The following is a 16,547-nucleotide window of genomic DNA, read 5'->3' on the forward strand; positions in this document are numbered from 1 at the left end:
TCTGTACATCGTGATAAGAGACATTACGGAATCCTTAATAGCTTCTTGATTACAATTGAGCCTCCTGGTGTGTAGTAATGAATTGAAACTAGATGTCAAACTGGAGAAAAAGCAGAGCCCCTGAAGGACAATACATTTGTTTAAAAAGCTTAGATTTCCTTCAGATAATGCAAATTACCATGATAGAGGAATTCAGTTCTTCAATAACACTCCTATTAATGAGAATGGCATCACTGTAGTCTGGGATCCCAGTACTTTCCAATTCCACCTGTCCTTGCTTTAGCAAAAACTGGACAGTCAAATTCCTTTGAAATTTCTTCTTCTCTTCCTGCACCCTATAATGGCAGAAAACAAGAAGTTAGTGATTTCAACAGGTTTGCATAAATCCTCCTATGATTCTCAGAATGTTTTTATTTATTACTGGTGAGAGGTATTTTCATGTAGGGGTTACTCTTTAAGAGCCTGTCTTGTACTTGCGCCCAAAGCGACTACAGAATTTGCAACTTATTTCCATACATGAAGTTTTCAACCACTGATTCAGTTTGACATACTCCAGCTCATGTTCTGAGAGAAGGTGTCTGTTACTGAACAGAAGTTTTAATAACAACTGAGAAGGATATGGAGAAGACTCCAGCCAGCACCCTTTTTCTTGTATAATTTATCCCCAGATTTAGAATTATAGAATCATAGAATAACCAGATTGGAAGAGACCCATCGGATCATCGAGTCCAACCATTCCCATCAATCACTAACCCATGTCCCTCAGCGCCTCGTCCACCCGTCCCTTAAACCCCTCCAGGGAAGGGGACTCAACCCCCTCCCTGGGCAGCCTCTGCCAGTGCCCAATGACCCTTTCTGTGAAAATTTTTGGTTTGGCCTGCTCACATGTGGTGCAATCGCACCTCATTTCAGAAATATTGTAGGTCTCTAGGATGGATCCTAGAGAAAAGAGTGTTGGAGAACACCACTGCATAATTTTGTATGTAACTTTCAGCTCTGTGTCGGTAGAGTAGTAAAATATAGCAAAATATAGGAAAAGAAAAAAAAATACCATCTAAGTTCTTGGAAAATGCCTTCTAGTTCTGACTTAATCTTCTCATCGTCATCCATTCTTCTCTGGAGAAAGGCCTGCATCTCTGCCAGTGTTCGGTCTTTCTGTTTCACCTAAGCAAGCAATATTGTGACATTCTGAATTTTTTCAACTTTGTCAGTATGGCAGGGCAAGACTCTTCAAGAACAGAGAAGACAAGTTCTTAAGAAGACAAACATATGTATAAATACATAGCCTGGTATTTTGAGAATCTCAGCACATGGACAAGGAGGTTACAATCATAGAATCATAGAATGGTTGCCCTGGAAGGGATCATGAAGATAGCTAGTCCAACCCCCCTGCAGTGAGCACGGACATCTTCAACTCGATATCAGAGTCCCATCCAACCTGACCTTGAATGTTTCCAGTGTTGGGGCATCTTTATACACTGCTCAGAAAATAATTTATTCATTTACACGTATTTTATTCACATGAAAGGAAATCTGTATATCTTTTGCTCAAAGCTCATGTATCTCTGTCTCTGGAAAACTGAGATTTACACCTTCACACTTTTAAGCTGAACAAACAGCTTGCTAGAACTTTTCCACACCATCTGTTAGGAATTGCTCTTGACATTCTAAAACAATATGGGAATGCATGGCTGCAAATGTAGACTGATAAAGGGAGAGAACAACTCCAACAGATGATGAAAACCGAATGCCTTAATATTTTTTTTGGTATGGACAGAGGAAAGGTAATTTTTTTTTTTTTTTGTAATGAAACCACACCAAAATCATAATCATTCTGATAAAATCCATTCACATTAATATGCTAATTTTTCCTGTGAAGGAGAACTAGATCCCATTTCCCTTCATAGCATTTCTATTATTCTGAACTGAATGTGGTCAGAAGCAACCTTCAAACTCAAATGCAGCTTGTGTGTGTGCTGCATTGTTGTTTCACCATTACCTTGACCCTGCACTTGAACTCCGTAGAACTATCAGATCCGAAAATATCAAGAAGTATACTGGAAAAATAAAGAATTTTACATACCAGCTCCTCAGTTTCCATTTTATTTCTTCTAGCTAGACAAAAGCGTTCCCATATAGATGGGTCTAAGCCATTAGGCATGTACTCAGGACTATCCAGTTCATCCATGGATTTCCTTAACAGGGTACGTGCATGTTTGTAATCTTCAGCTGAGCCTGAACAATTGCCATACGGGTTTGCAGTGTCAAAGGCCATTTCTGTCACTGGGGCCCTAGTGCACATATAGAGTACATAAAATATTTACTTTTTATTATCTCTTGCACAAAAGAAGTGCAAAAACAACTATGAACATTTCATTCTTTCAAGTTCCTAGCAAAGAACAAATAGGTAAGACTGCATCTTACACAAAATAAGAATATATGTTTTTGAAACCTCATGATTATTTAGATTGCATTTAAAATAGATTGTGGGGGGTGAATGAGGAAATATAAGTACTCAAAAAAGCAATTGTTAAATAGCCAATAAAAAGCAGGCAGCCCACTGATTATCAAAATAATTTTGACCATTGAAATAAATAGCATTCTCATTCTTGACTCCCAAGAAACACCAATATTTAAGCAGATGGCATCAGGAGGATCTTACTCTGGTCGACGTTTGTAAAGTTGGGAAAGCTCATTAAGGAGATCAGCAGGTAGGTCAGCAAACTCCTTTGTAAAACCACATTCCAGTTTCTAGGAGGGAAACAGAAAGCTTTCTTGTTACCAAAACGTTATTTTTAAAAAAGCATTAACCTGCTCATACCTTAGAAATATAGAACATGGTGCTCTTCCAAGCACTGTCAAGCATCACAGGAATCCGGGATACTTCATTAATTTTTCTCTGCACATACTCTCCTTTACAACTGAATTTCAGCAATCAGCAAGTTGACCAGAACTCATCCCATGCTCACAGTGAAGTACATTCTTCTTGTTATCAAGACACAGCATTAACTTTTTAATTTGTGAACCTCCTTGTGTTTGTCAAGAGTCTCACCTTCTCTTCAACTATTGCATTTTCATAGGTGTCCATGTAAGCCACAATTTTATGTTCTGTAGTCTGGAGTGTTTTCGTAGTCTTGTCCTATAGCAAAACCAAAACATTTCAGGAATGAAACTCACCCAGCAGAAGCACCAAGCAGCCACTCATTTACACTGATGAAGCTGACGCTTTCTTATTTCTAGAGAAAAACATGTGAGCTGTTTTCACTAACAAGTCAATGCCTTCTTCTGCAGGTTAATTGTAGATACTGCTAATGGGTGAGCAGGTGTGAAATTAAATTAGTCCCCTGCTTAAGACAGTAAGAAATTTGTGGAAGAAATATACAAATGCTTACAAGTCTTCATATTAAAATCTGAATGTAAGGACCTTTGTTGATAGTTGTTTTCACTTGCACAAAGATTTCCTTTTCCTTTCACATCATCACAGGTAACACAGTGCAAAAATTCACAAATGCTGTTCAATGGAGTGTTTTAATTTGAGAATGCAGCTTCCCTTTCGTCATAACATAGTTCTGCTACCTGTCAGGATACTACGTCTTACTGAGGCTGTTAAATGCCTCTACTCTGCTGGGGAGATCCTTCTCCTGTATTTCACAGTTTGTATGGACCAAAAGATCTACCTATGGGAAGAGTTAGAATTTTTTTTTTTTATATGATTTGGCAGGGATGGGTAAACACTTCAGGAGACTAAATTGGTCAATAAGATTATAAACACTTTGTGCTCAAGGGTATGTGTGTCAGATACTCAAAAGCAACCTCTGTCTATGCTTTGAACTGGCAAACACAAGTCAGCATGGCCCTCACTTCAGTGAAAAACGTGATGGCATTACATTCATGTCATAAAAGCATCATAGTTGCTGCTTCCAGCTTGACACTGGATACTGAAAAATACTATATATAACAACCATTAGCAGCATGCCCTTCTGAATGCATAGAATTTTACCAAACAACTCCAGCTGAACCAAAATGAGTATATCTATTAAAAAACATATGTATTTATAAAGTATGTCACCTGTACAAGTTGAAAAATATATCAGTGACCCTGTAAATTGTCAGAAAATAATCTACAGCAAAATTTTTATTTGGAAAGAGCAGTCCTCACAAGAAAATGTTTTGTAAATATTACACTTTTCCTAAGAACAGCATTCTAAATGACTACTTACTTTTTCTTTCTCCTTTTTCACAAGAAAATTATGAAGTCCAGCTTTTCTAGTGTCCAACTCCTCATCCAACAGTAAAGCGTAAACAAGATTGACTATTTTGAGTTCTTCCTGTAAAATGATTGTATTAAAAAATGTTAACTTTCCTGATGCACAGTGACAGAGAAGAAAAATCAATGTTCTCTGCAATACCTGGTAGACGACCATCTCTGATTTCACTTTCCTTTCAGAGAGTTTACACACAATCTCATCAAAATTTCGTGTTGTTTCCTGGATGGAAGCTTTAAGTTTCTTCAGTTCATCTTCCAGTGCCTGGAGAAGGGAAGGACAAGAGCAGCAATATCACATCTAGAAGAACAAAGAAGCTCAGATATTGTAGAATGAAAATATGGAATTGTATCCTTTAGCCAAAAGGTCCCAGAAATTATTTGTTTGGAAGGAGGTGCTGCCAGGCTACCGAGTTATGTTGTCCAAATATGACTTCGAAGAATAAAAAGAGTTGTATCATTTGCGTATGGCATCAGCAACTCTGGGAATGGAACCTGAAAAAAATTTTAGGAATACTGGTACATTTGTGAAGGAAAGTTACTGTCTGTGAGATGCCACAGGCTTTGGCTTGTATTACTTGGTATAAGTAGAGATTGTCTAGTCTAAGCTAGGACTTCTTTCATATGCCACATGATCTTTGTTCTTCACTTGTTCTCCATTTATTCTGTGTATTAGCATTTTCAGAAGTAGCTCCTGAAACTCTGGTGATGAGCATGTTAACAAAACCACTCCTTTTCTCATTTTAATTTACCCTTCTATATTCCTCTTTTTCTTCATTCAGTTCCTTGACTTTTATCTCATATTCTCTAAATATTCTCTTTTCTTCTTCATTCCAAAGATGCTCAGGCTTGGACAGAAAAGGAGGTGGAGGAATATCCTGGAAGAATTAAAGACAAATATGTTTCAAAAGCAACATTAAGTCCCCATCTGCACACTAACAAACTCTAGCACATCTCAAGATGAGTTAAAGGTATTCCTTAGTGGTAAATAAGGTACAAGACTTAAGTCTAAGTTACCTATATATTCTGTTTCTCTGGTCTGTCACTTGCACAGTAATTTTGGTGACACATATTGTGCTATTCTCTCTCAATTGCTTATAGGAATTCACTGCTGGATCTTGTAAAGGACAAGTATTTTGTACTCAAACATACTGCTGTAGATACTAGATACCTCACGTTTTCTGCTTCAGAAAAAAATCTAACTCAAAAAGGTAACCCAAATCTAACTCCATGCTAACGTATACTTCTAAGTGGAGCCCTAATTTTCCAAAAGAGATCAATTCCAGGGAAAATGCTTGGTCCTGCCGTACTCTTTTTCTGTGACATTTCACATTTGTTCCTTTCTTTACTTGTGTACTACCTATATTGGCTGAGTTAAAATGGAATACAGTATTTTTCTGTGAGATCACAGTGATGGAAAACAGGCTCTTCCTCCACCAGTTGTTATAATGGTAATACCAGATTATGTTCCTGCAGTATTCCACTGTGACAGGGACAGGTGTTATGGATAAGTCATATGCAGGCACTAGAACTCTGTGGTCTCTTTTGAGTCCAGTGTGTGGTCTCTTACAGAGTCTATGTAGGTTTAATGCAATTCTACAAGTCTCTGACTTTCTCCTATCACTTAGGTTTGAAATATTTGCTAGTTGAATTTCACACGTCCTCTAAAAGCCCACAAACCACCTAAATGATATGGCAGAAACACAGCTCACCATCTTCAAGACGTCTTCCTTTTTGACTTCTAGGACTCCACCCATCATGTCATTAAGAGCACGCAGTCTGTCATTGTCCTGCAAACAACCACAAAAAATATTTTTGTTTGCAAAAGGAAGTGTAGTAATTGGAAGTTTTGAGAGGGATAATAGGGTAGTTCACATCTAGATCATCTGTACAATTATACGGTGTGTCACTAGTAGATTAATGCACTTCGGTGATGCCTGTGAAACATGATGAAAGTCTCAGAGTTTTTTCTGGTGGACGGATGTTCACGTACCAAATAACTTACTCAAACTGCCATTCTGGCATTCTAGAAAAGAATACACAGGTATAGACTACTCCTGTGCAGTTGGTAGGCTAGGGTGAAGGAGGCTATTGTGTTATTGTCTCATTGAGCATCTCTTTTGGGAACCGAACCATTTTAGGTTCTGCACAGATGCGTTTTAAAGCCAGAGGAAAGCATTACAACACCCTTGCCTTATCCCTGAAGAGCACAGGTCGCTCAGTTAACAAACACAGATAAAGCAGAAAGCTCTCTCTTGAGCAGCAGCATGCATTTAGAAATTTATCTAATCCCTAGTCACCTGATAGAGTATTTTTAACTGCCATTTTTTTTAGAAAATGTTGAGCCTAATACTAAATCTTTTCTCCCCCCGGCTGGTCTAGGTAGTTCCAATTGTAAACGATAATAAGAAGGAAAAGGCACACATCATCATTACCTACCATTTACACTTTATTCTCCCATGCTACATGACTGGAATATTTCAGTGCAGCATTAACTAAATAAGCCTGACCAGAGACAAAGGCCTACACAGTAAAAAAGGAAACTACTTTAAGTACCTTCTCAGCAAGACGTCTTTCCATTTCAAGCTTAGCCAGCATTTCTGCTTTCTCTCTCTCTTCTTGAGTCAAGTATTTTTCAACTTTAATCTGAAGGAAGAAAATGAGGGTCATATCAGGGTTCTTCTCTCCAAATGTGATCACATGCAGACTAAGAACCTTTGGAAAGAGGGGCAATACTAATTCTTGATGCTTTTTGTATCTCTGCTCCATGATAATACTCCTCAAGAGGACATTGTTCTTTCGAACACCCCTGAAAGCATATTTAAAAATGCTAAAATAGAAACTACCATCATTTTTGTTGAGATTAGTTGTATTTCTTGCATACCTTTTCTGACAGTGAATAACACGAACTGGTGAGAGAACAGAGAGAATTGGGAAAGACTGACCAAAAGAGCATGAGATTGGTGGAATATATTGTATAAGAAGCATGGTGCTTCTTTATAAATTATCATTTCAATTTATAATTACAGTACTAAGCACGGTTTAGTACCCACACACTTAGTCTAAAACTACTTAGTCTCAAAATGGTGCTCAGAATAAACAGAGAAACCCTTATCTATGGAAGTAAACCCTCCAAGCCTGGCTTGAATCTTACACTCAGGAACAGGGGGAATATCTACCTAATTTATAGCCAATTAAAAACTTAACATCAACGAATTAAGATTGTATACATCTTATTCATTTTGGATTGACTTATTATAAGTTTTCTCCCTAAAGAGTGAAGGGAAGCAAAAGAGACAAAAAGATGATTTTAAGTACACAGACACATCTGTTTTCAGCTTTTCAATGTCTGGCAATGACAGGAATTAAATAAATATATTTGAGTAGGTGAAAGAGAAAGATTCATTTTTCAAACACCTCTGAATCCTGAACTGTGAGTGCTCGCTCTGGTATCTCATCATCTGTAAGAGCTGGCTCCCACACTTCCAACTGCAGATCAAGTTGTTCCAAGATTTCTCGGATCCTCAGGTTTCTTTCTTTCACTCGTTCTATCTCCTGCTCCTTTTGTTGTGCAACTATGTCAAATTCCTTATTAAAAGCAGTTTTCAGTTTGTAAATGATGTCCTGAAATACCAAAAAGGGAAACAGCAATATGGCACAGGTCACATCCATCCATGATTATGGGACCACTCCTCAAGCCATCAAAACCATAAATGTGTGTAATTGTATGTGTGACAGGGAGATAAACTGGTAAAGCCCTTTAATGAAAATCATATAGGCAGAGCTCAAGCTTTGTTAAATAGAGGTGGGCAAACTATCATTCGTGGGGTTTTTTTCCCCGCATAGAAATTTTTATTGCTGCATATTGCTGCAAACACTGGATAGAAAATTCTATTTGCTTGTTTTTGAATTCTTTGGCTGAAAGAAGGGGCCTCAAAGAAAAAAAACACATGACCTATAAATCTAGAGACTGTAAATCACAGGTAGAGGGGCATACTTTTAAGGGACATACACGCTAAGGACATATTTTCCTGATTTTTAAGTGATTCATCCTGCAGTTTCAATAATGCTTTTATGTGATTTTCTGCCTGGCATATGTAAGAAAAATTCCCTCATTAAATAAATAAACAAAAGTCGTAAACTATTTTTTTAAAACAGCTAAGACCTTACAATGATTTTAAAAATCATATATTCTCGGTGCTTAAATTCTTCCTTTAGCCTACAGAATTGACCTCAACCAAGCAGAATAGAATATTAAGAGAGAAAACTATGTGTGTCTCCTACTACATCAATTTAATAAAATGAAACATGGAAAGGATTTCAGTTCTATCACCAGATTTTACATTTTGAGATGCTTTAGCTGTCTGCAATTTGTATTACAATAAATATTTTTGTGGCCATGATTATTTCATTGGTTTCTAATACAATAATAAGTTATGATGTAGTAAGGCAGGATGGCAGATAACATAAAGTGTTGCTGGGAGACAAAAGGCTGTGCTCAAGTGTTTGTCAGCTACCTATCTAACTCTCAGCAAATTCACTGCACTGGCCAAGAACACAGCAGACTTGTCTGCTATTAGATATATCGTATGCATCTTGAAAGCCACACAGTAGAAAGATCTCGTTACATCCAAACTTACATCTAAAATTGCTCCTTGTGTTTCTTCCCCATCTGCTTTAAAAACTAGTGTATCTACTAGATTTTATGTATTACAACGCATAACTGTTGAGCTCTGCTACCAGTTGTAGCCTTAAAGAGCTCTGATGAGGCAATGCTTTACTGTTGTTTAACCACTTCTGCCCTTGCAGATCATCTTCATAAGAAGCCTTTTATGTAGCATGTTTACTGCTTAATAAACAGGCCAGGGTAAGAGAAGGGAGAGTCGGATAGTAAAGAATATTAAATAACAGAAACACTGAAGGCTCCAAATGAAGGGCTGATAAGACTGTAAAGAAATGAAATGGTGTGAGGATACAGCTGAACTTTCATTCAGCAGCAAATAGTATGGAAAGAGGTCACGTTTCCACAGGCATGCTGAGCTGTGCAAGCCAGCTATACAAACACCAGAGGACAAATAGAAATACTCTCAAATTGGGTAACCAATTTCATAAAAACGTTTTTCTTCCACACCTGAGCTGGCAAATCCACGTGGTGCTTTGCTGCACGATGTGCATTTATCTGTAACACAGTGGCCTGTGCAACTCTCCATTGCAGTGTCAGTACACCCAAAATCTGAGCGTCTGTGACTGCTATGAGAACCCAAAGGTGTGGCAGTGCCACTACAGTAATACAAACTTGAAAAGACATCACCTTTAATAACACTATCTGATTGACTTTCTGCTCCCTACTGTGCAAGTCCAGTTGGTGGTACAGGATAGATGTATCTCCACCATACTGAGAGCTCAGACTTCCAATCAGGCAGGAAGATGCATTATCATCAGCCGTTACGTCTTCTGTCTTCTCTCATTCTTCCTCAGGTAATACAGTCTCAGACTCAGTCTCAGGATTTTTCTTCTGAGCCTGAATATCACAAACATGACAACTGTGTTAATTTTGTATACGAACCAGTGGCACACGTATGAAAAAATTCTAGAGATCATATTCTGCAATTAAGCCCAGTGATCAAAAACCCACAAGTTGAAGTGAACATATACAGAGTATTTGGCCCAGTTGTAGGATCCCCAGTACAAGAAAGACACGGGCATTCCGGAGCAAACCCAGCGATAGGCCACTAATACAATTAAGGGTTTGAAGCACCTAATATGTGAAAAGAAGCTGAGCGTGCTGGGATTGTTTAGCCTCAAGAAGGAGAAGGCTTGGGGGGTGGTGTTTAATAACACATATGAAAACCTGAGGAGTAAGGACAACAGAGCCAGACTCTTCTCAGCGGTGTCGGTGACAGATTGAAAGGAAATGGTTATACATCAAAATACAGAACATCCAACTTAAATATAATGAAACACATTTCCTCTGAAGGTTGTCAAACATGGGAGAAGGTAGCCTATAGAGGTTATGGAATCCTCCATCCTTGGAGATATTCCAAACCTGACTGGACATGGAGCTGAGTAAATTGTTCTAGGTGGGCTGGAGTAGATGACTTCCAAATGGCTTATCTAACCTCAGCTCTTCTGTGATTCTTCAATACTAATGCATTTGTTCTAAGTAAAACCACAACATTTCATCTTTACGAATATCTTCAAATTTTTAGGGAAGTATTTCTACAGCGAAAACGGACCCAAGAAATGTGTCTATGTAAAAAAGGGGTTAAGATGCCAACTCAGAGCATTCTGATCTGAAATGCCTATATGCAGTACTTCAAAGGGATTGTACCTCATCATCAGCTGTCTCAATCTTCTTTAACTGGAGAACTTTCTCCAGAATTTTCAGTTCTTCTTCAGTACGTTCCTTCATTGGATAATTTTTCACTTCAGAAGCTATATGGAAGCACTGTTCAATTATATTTTTTTTTTAGAAAACAAAAACACCCAAGGTAAAAACTTCTTCAGAACACATCTGTTAATTCATTTGTCCAAAAACTGAATGCTAAATAGTTACAGAGGCTTCTTAAAATCAGAAATAATATTGATGATCAATTAATGTAGACAATCCAGCAAGAATATAGGAGTCAGAAAAAAACCACTTGCCTTTTTGGTAGTAAAAATGGTTGGTTTAAAATTTGCTGCCTTTATTTATTTTTTTTTTTAAATAACCTCTGGCTATGTCCTCTTTATTCACAGAATTCAACCAGGACAAGATTTTTGGTAAAATTACTCGGTCTTTAACCACCCTTGAGATAATCTAGTATCACTAGTTTGACTAATATCCCTCTGTTTAAAATAGGCTAAATCAGGGTTAAATTTTGCTTTTACATTCTGTGTTGCAGAAGTCCTACTGACCCAACACAGAAATATAATATTTACCTTCTCCGTTTAGCAACACTGCATGAAGATATTCTCTAGTATCTAGGAACTAAGGAGTTACTTATTTGCTTATTAGCACATTTATCCACTTTAAAAGGCAAAATCAGCCAGGCTCGGTCAAAATCAACAGAATGAAAGATTTGCATGAGCCCTGGAAAGAAGTGGTTTTTTTCCTCATACCATAAGCAAACCAGAAATGTGTTATACTTCTATTTATTTTGTTTCAGTACCTTAAGGAATCAATAAACTACTGCAGTAAGTGAGTTAGAAAGTGATGGTTACCTTAACAGCACGTCCTTTTACACACACTGGATCCCAGCACTCATGTTTGATGACACTCTGCAAATAGCAGTTGGCTAAATTCTCCATTTCAATCTCCTTCCTCACCTTTCAAGATACAGAAAAGAAAATAATGACATGTGGTGCAAACCAACAAGATATAGGCAATTTGTATTGAGTTGTTGAAACAAACCTGGCAGATTAAATGAATTACCCGTATTTCATAATCTTAGACTACTGCAGCTATCTTCTCCAAAAATGATATTGCATACTACTGCTACTGAAAGGTGTCATTTCATATGTGAAGAAAAGCATTCCAGAACTTAAGCAGCGCTGTACCCAAGGTCACAGTGTCAGATTTACAGTTTCTGGCATAGATCATATTCCAACTGGCAATATCTGCATTAGCAGATTCACCTGCTTCAAAAAGTGACTTAAAATACTTTTACGCTTTCCTGCTTCTCAACAGTGAACAACTTTGAGATCATCTTCTATTCTTCAGTTATTGCTTCTCCTTTTCACTGCTAGTTTTAAAATGTTCTCTTTCCACTCTATCATACCCTGGCCACTTCTTCTTCAGCCTTTTCTTGTGCTCTTTCCTGTTCTTCTACATCCAGGTTGAACTCCTGCTGCTCCAGTTTCTCAATGTCTGGCACCAGTTCATTTTCATGCATCATTTTCTGAATCTGTTTTTTTAAAAAATAAGTATAAGGAATAAAAAGTAATTCGAATGTGAATAGAGGAAACACTGGTTTTAACACTGTGGAACTTGATAACAGAGAAAATCATTTTAATTGCCTCCACTTTTAACTGCTTCATGGTAATTGGTAGAACGTGCTGCCTGTACCTAGTGACAGAGACTACTATGTGAATATATTTCATCCTTCCCTTAAAGCTCATTTGGATGTTATATGTGGAGTTGTGCATACTTTCTAAGAATCTGTAGCATGGAATTGTTCATTCTTTAGTTCTGAGAACTTTCAAAAGTTTTTATCTATCTCATGCAGTTCAACAAAGGGAAATGCAAAATCCTGCATCTGGGGAGGAACAGCCCCATGCAGCAGGATATGCTGGGAGCTGAGCAACTGGAAAACAAACTGGAGAAGGAAGAGGAGAGGATGACAGTTTCTATAACGGAAGGCTGTTAGACCAGCAGAAACTAGCCTGCTGAGGGGATAGATTGCTCAAGATATAAGGGTGGTACAAATTTTTTAGTTGGAGCAAAGGAACCTCAGAACCAGACAGTTGTTCCTGACAGGTTCAGCACGCTGTCCCTGAAGAGACAAATCTCTCTATTACCTGTCTGCTCAGTGTTTATGACAGAAATGTAACTAAGCACTAGAGCTGATAGTTGTAAAGGAAGTGTACATGTAAACAAAACTGTAAGCTAAGCCATTACACTTGTAAGAAACTCACAGTTTCATGCAGCTTTTTAATTCCCATTTGCAGCTCTTTCTTCTGGTTAGCAAACCTCTCAGTCTCTTCTCTAATGACCTGACATACAACAGATATATTTTTGAAAATAAAAAATAACCCAGGAAACGACTGAAGTGATCTAAAGGAACATTATCTGTACAGAAAACAAAACTCAGAAGGGATTAATAACTGAAATAGACATAAGCTTAATTCAATAGGTTGATTCTTAGAACTGCTAAAAAGAAAAATGATTGTACACCCAGTTCACACTGTAAACTGGTTATACAGAAACAGAGCTTAAAATAAGGAAAGAAAGAAAGTCACTCCTGAGATCACACAGAAAGCAATGATATTTCATCTTATCATTGAGCCCCAGAAGCTGGAGAATATATACAGCTCTGGTTCATAACAAAAAGAACCTGCTACCACCCATAATTCATATTTCTGAGGAAAAAAATTATCTATGCTAACATTAATATAGCAATTTCCAGACTCACAAAGCACTAAATCCCCTCTCTGCACACTATTAGATCTTTGATGAACTTTTACTCTTAAAAAACTTTGGTTCCACATCATACTCACCTCAACCTTAACCTGAAACAAACCTCAGGGGGTTTGCAATTAATGTCATATTGTTGACTATTGATTTATCAGTGCTGTAGAATTTTTTATTCTGGCCCTTGGGAAGAAGCACCTGCTTGGTTTCTGGTAATAATCTTCTGTGTAACTTCTTGACATTTAGAAGAAAAACATCTTTACAAGTTTCTAAAGGAAGCCGATTTCTCTGGCAATTTCTTTTTTTTTTCATTTACTCCTTGTGTAGAAGTGGCCTTTTGGCCTTTAGAGCTCCTATTGTGCTCAGTACCTGCTCTGGTGTGTTTATAACGTTGACCCTAACTTTTCTAAAGGTCTAGATGGCAACGCCTTAAAGGGAGGCCCAAATGTCAGAAGAGCTTTAGAAAGTAGATTACTTTACAGCACATAATTCAAATCACTACTGACTCTTGAAAACTCCTGTTTTGATTATTACTTGTTCTATCGAAGTACCTTCTTCATTTTCTGATCTATCCACGTCATTTCATTGGTATTGGCTGAATATGAACTGGTGACGTTTCCGTCTTCCTCTGTCACCTCTACATTGGAAGATTTAAGCGATGCATCCTGAAATTAAGGATATAAACATCCATCTCAGGTACTTAGAGAGAATAAGAGAGAGACCAAAATAAAATAAAAATTGGACTCGCATTAGAAGCACCACCACGTCATTAAAGAGAATGTTACAATATTTTTACTCCCTAACCAGGCTCCAGATTTGGTCCAGAAAACCCTTGCTGTTATGCAAAGCCTTTTGACTCAAATGGCCTGACATTACTAACTTCTGTAATTGCTGCTTTGCTTGATTTCAACAGGAAAACAAACAACACACAATGTATAGCAGTAATATCACACTGGAAATGACAAATAATTTCACATGAGGAGAAATTGACTTTCACAGAGTTTTCTGTGGCTGAAGAAACCATGTGAAACTGAAGCTGTGAATGCCATCTTCCCATAACTATTCCATTTCCTTGTTTATACTATTCTACAAATTAAGAATTAAGCATATTCAGCCTATCCTTGGGAGTATTTTGCTACTTCTGCAAAAGGATCAGAGTTTGTTTGGAGGACAGTTTTTATCATGTGCAATTTTAGGATAATGATCAAACCTTCCCCCCGCTTCCCTAAAAATAAAAAAAACACCCCACCTTAAATTTCCCTTCTGGAAGTGATTCTGCTGTGGATTCTGGGTCAAAATGCCGTTCTGCCATGGATTGTAAAACAGTATTTTCATTTGAAGTGGACTTGTTCAGTATAGCAAGAAGAGATCGCCAGTGAAGATCAGCTTCCTCAGCTTCAGTATTCTTTATCTTCCTAGTAAATAGAAAATAAATTGATGTATTTTTATGTCTTATAATAAAGGACAAATTATTAAATATTCCATATAACAAAATTACTAAGTTGTTCAAAAATGCCTATTCAATATTTTTACATATGATTTAATATTGTTTGAGTTCTAGCATTCATAATTAAGTGAAGTTTCTTCAGAATTAGAAATTCTGAAAGATTCATTACCCAGAGTAGAAATACCACTCTGGTGGACCCATCTTCCATTTATGCATCTGCCTGAACATTTGTTATACCACAGAAAAGCTGTAGTTTCACGTGTCCCTCACTCCTAATGTTTGCTAAGAGCTCTCTATGGGCACAGTTCAATTCCCTCCCATTAAATCTGTAATGTCCCCTAATCACTGAAATAAAATGGTATCTCATGAGATTATATGGCTTAGATCCTCAGACACCCCATTCCAGATGGTTTATTTGAGAGTGATAAGCAGCTTATTATGGGTAATGCTTATCAGAAGACACTCCTTTATCTTGTATTGCAACCGCACCCAAAGTCCAAGACATTCTCCACAACACTGGTGGGAAGCTTTAAATGAGCTAGGGAAGCTACCTCTAATGATGAGAGGAGTGACTTCATCTAATTCTTAACCTTACTTTGAGACTAATAAAAAGTCTAGAATCACAAATAGATGCAAAATTTGTCTGTCAGGATACAAAAATTCACACCATCAATATTATACATACTTCCATTTCAGGCACACCAGGGCACCATCATTTTTCCCAATAACAAGGATAAATTTGCTATCCAGAGAAAATACCGTGGATCTGATTCCTCCTCCTTGATATGAGTGACAATGCATACGAGCGAGTATATCCTAGAAAAGTCACAGAAGCAGTATGAGTAAATATGTTTTTGTAACAGGGTATGTCTATAAACTATGCTTCTGTATTTTCTTACAGAAGTCAATCCAAAATGTCAACACGAAGTATATAAAAGCCTAGGATTTATGATTTTGTGATTTTTGACTACAGATGGGACAAGTTTCTAGAATACTAACTTTGCAGGTGATGATAACGAAAAGTAGTAAAATTATCTACCCCAAGATTTGCTGGAGAAGAAAGTAAGTAGTTTGTATAATCATCAGTTATAAAAACAATTGTACTATATAATGTTATGACAGTTCATGTTCAACGTAAATTTTTCTGGAACACTTTATATTCAAGCAAAGAAAAGCTTCCAGTGAAAGAAAGTAGCTTGCACACCTCTTTCTCGCGTACACCAAACAAAGCCTGTACCTGGATGCCTACCTACCATAGTAGGAGTGTGATAGACGAACAAAACACCATCGTTCGCTGCTGATGCCAGCCACCGGCCATTGGGTGATAAACAGAGGATCCCCGATCCAAACTGATTGCTACGAATCCTCTTCTCTGATAAAAATACTGATGGGTCTTCCGATATAGTCTGCCGAACAAAGAAAACGTTAGCAGCAGTTCAGATTATGGAGATGTCTATGCCATTTTGAGAAGGCTGATGGCAGTTTTGTGGGTTATCACATGTGGTGATTTACAATCCAAACACTTGGATTTCTGAGCTCAGGAAGCAGTAACATTGCTACGATGATTTGCTTCTCATCTCTTCAAAAGGGTCTGTGTGTTTTTATGTGCCTGGGCCCAGAGTTGTCAAGGAGGAATGCCCACCTTTGGAATTCACCTTCTTCCTTGACCTGACTCAAACTGGGGGAGACCTATGAGCTACAGAGAGGTCCAGTTCATCAGCAGG

At 37.6% G+C, this 16,547-nt stretch overlaps 1 protein-coding gene across 1 annotated transcript in view; it reads right to left on the reverse strand.

The window, feature by feature from the left end:
- The window catches only part of LOC138733924 (cilia- and flagella-associated protein 43-like), a 58,587-nt gene that overhangs the window by 6,905 nt on the left and 35,135 nt on the right, over positions 1-16,547 (reverse strand). The window contains 20 exon segments of the mRNA XM_069881442.1: positions 179-335; positions 1,052-1,164; positions 2,084-2,291; positions 2,663-2,751; positions 3,053-3,139; positions 4,221-4,328; positions 4,410-4,529; positions 5,017-5,142; positions 5,977-6,054; positions 6,821-6,910; positions 7,682-7,888; positions 9,576-9,785; positions 10,596-10,712; positions 11,468-11,572; positions 12,025-12,150; positions 12,881-12,958; positions 13,928-14,041; positions 14,626-14,791; positions 15,509-15,639; positions 16,077-16,229. Of these exon segments, the coding sequence (XP_069737543.1) occupies positions 179-335; positions 1,052-1,164; positions 2,084-2,291; positions 2,663-2,751; positions 3,053-3,139; positions 4,221-4,328; positions 4,410-4,529; positions 5,017-5,142; positions 5,977-6,054; positions 6,821-6,910; positions 7,682-7,888; positions 9,576-9,785; positions 10,596-10,712; positions 11,468-11,572; positions 12,025-12,150; positions 12,881-12,958; positions 13,928-14,041; positions 14,626-14,791; positions 15,509-15,639; positions 16,077-16,229 (2,583 nt within the window).

This window comes from Phaenicophaeus curvirostris, unplaced genomic scaffold (assembly GCF_032191515.1).
Source record: "Phaenicophaeus curvirostris isolate KB17595 unplaced genomic scaffold, BPBGC_Pcur_1.0 scaffold_46, whole genome shotgun sequence".
In the NCBI taxonomy this organism is placed as follows: Eukaryota; Metazoa; Chordata; class Aves; order Cuculiformes; family Cuculidae; genus Phaenicophaeus; species Phaenicophaeus curvirostris.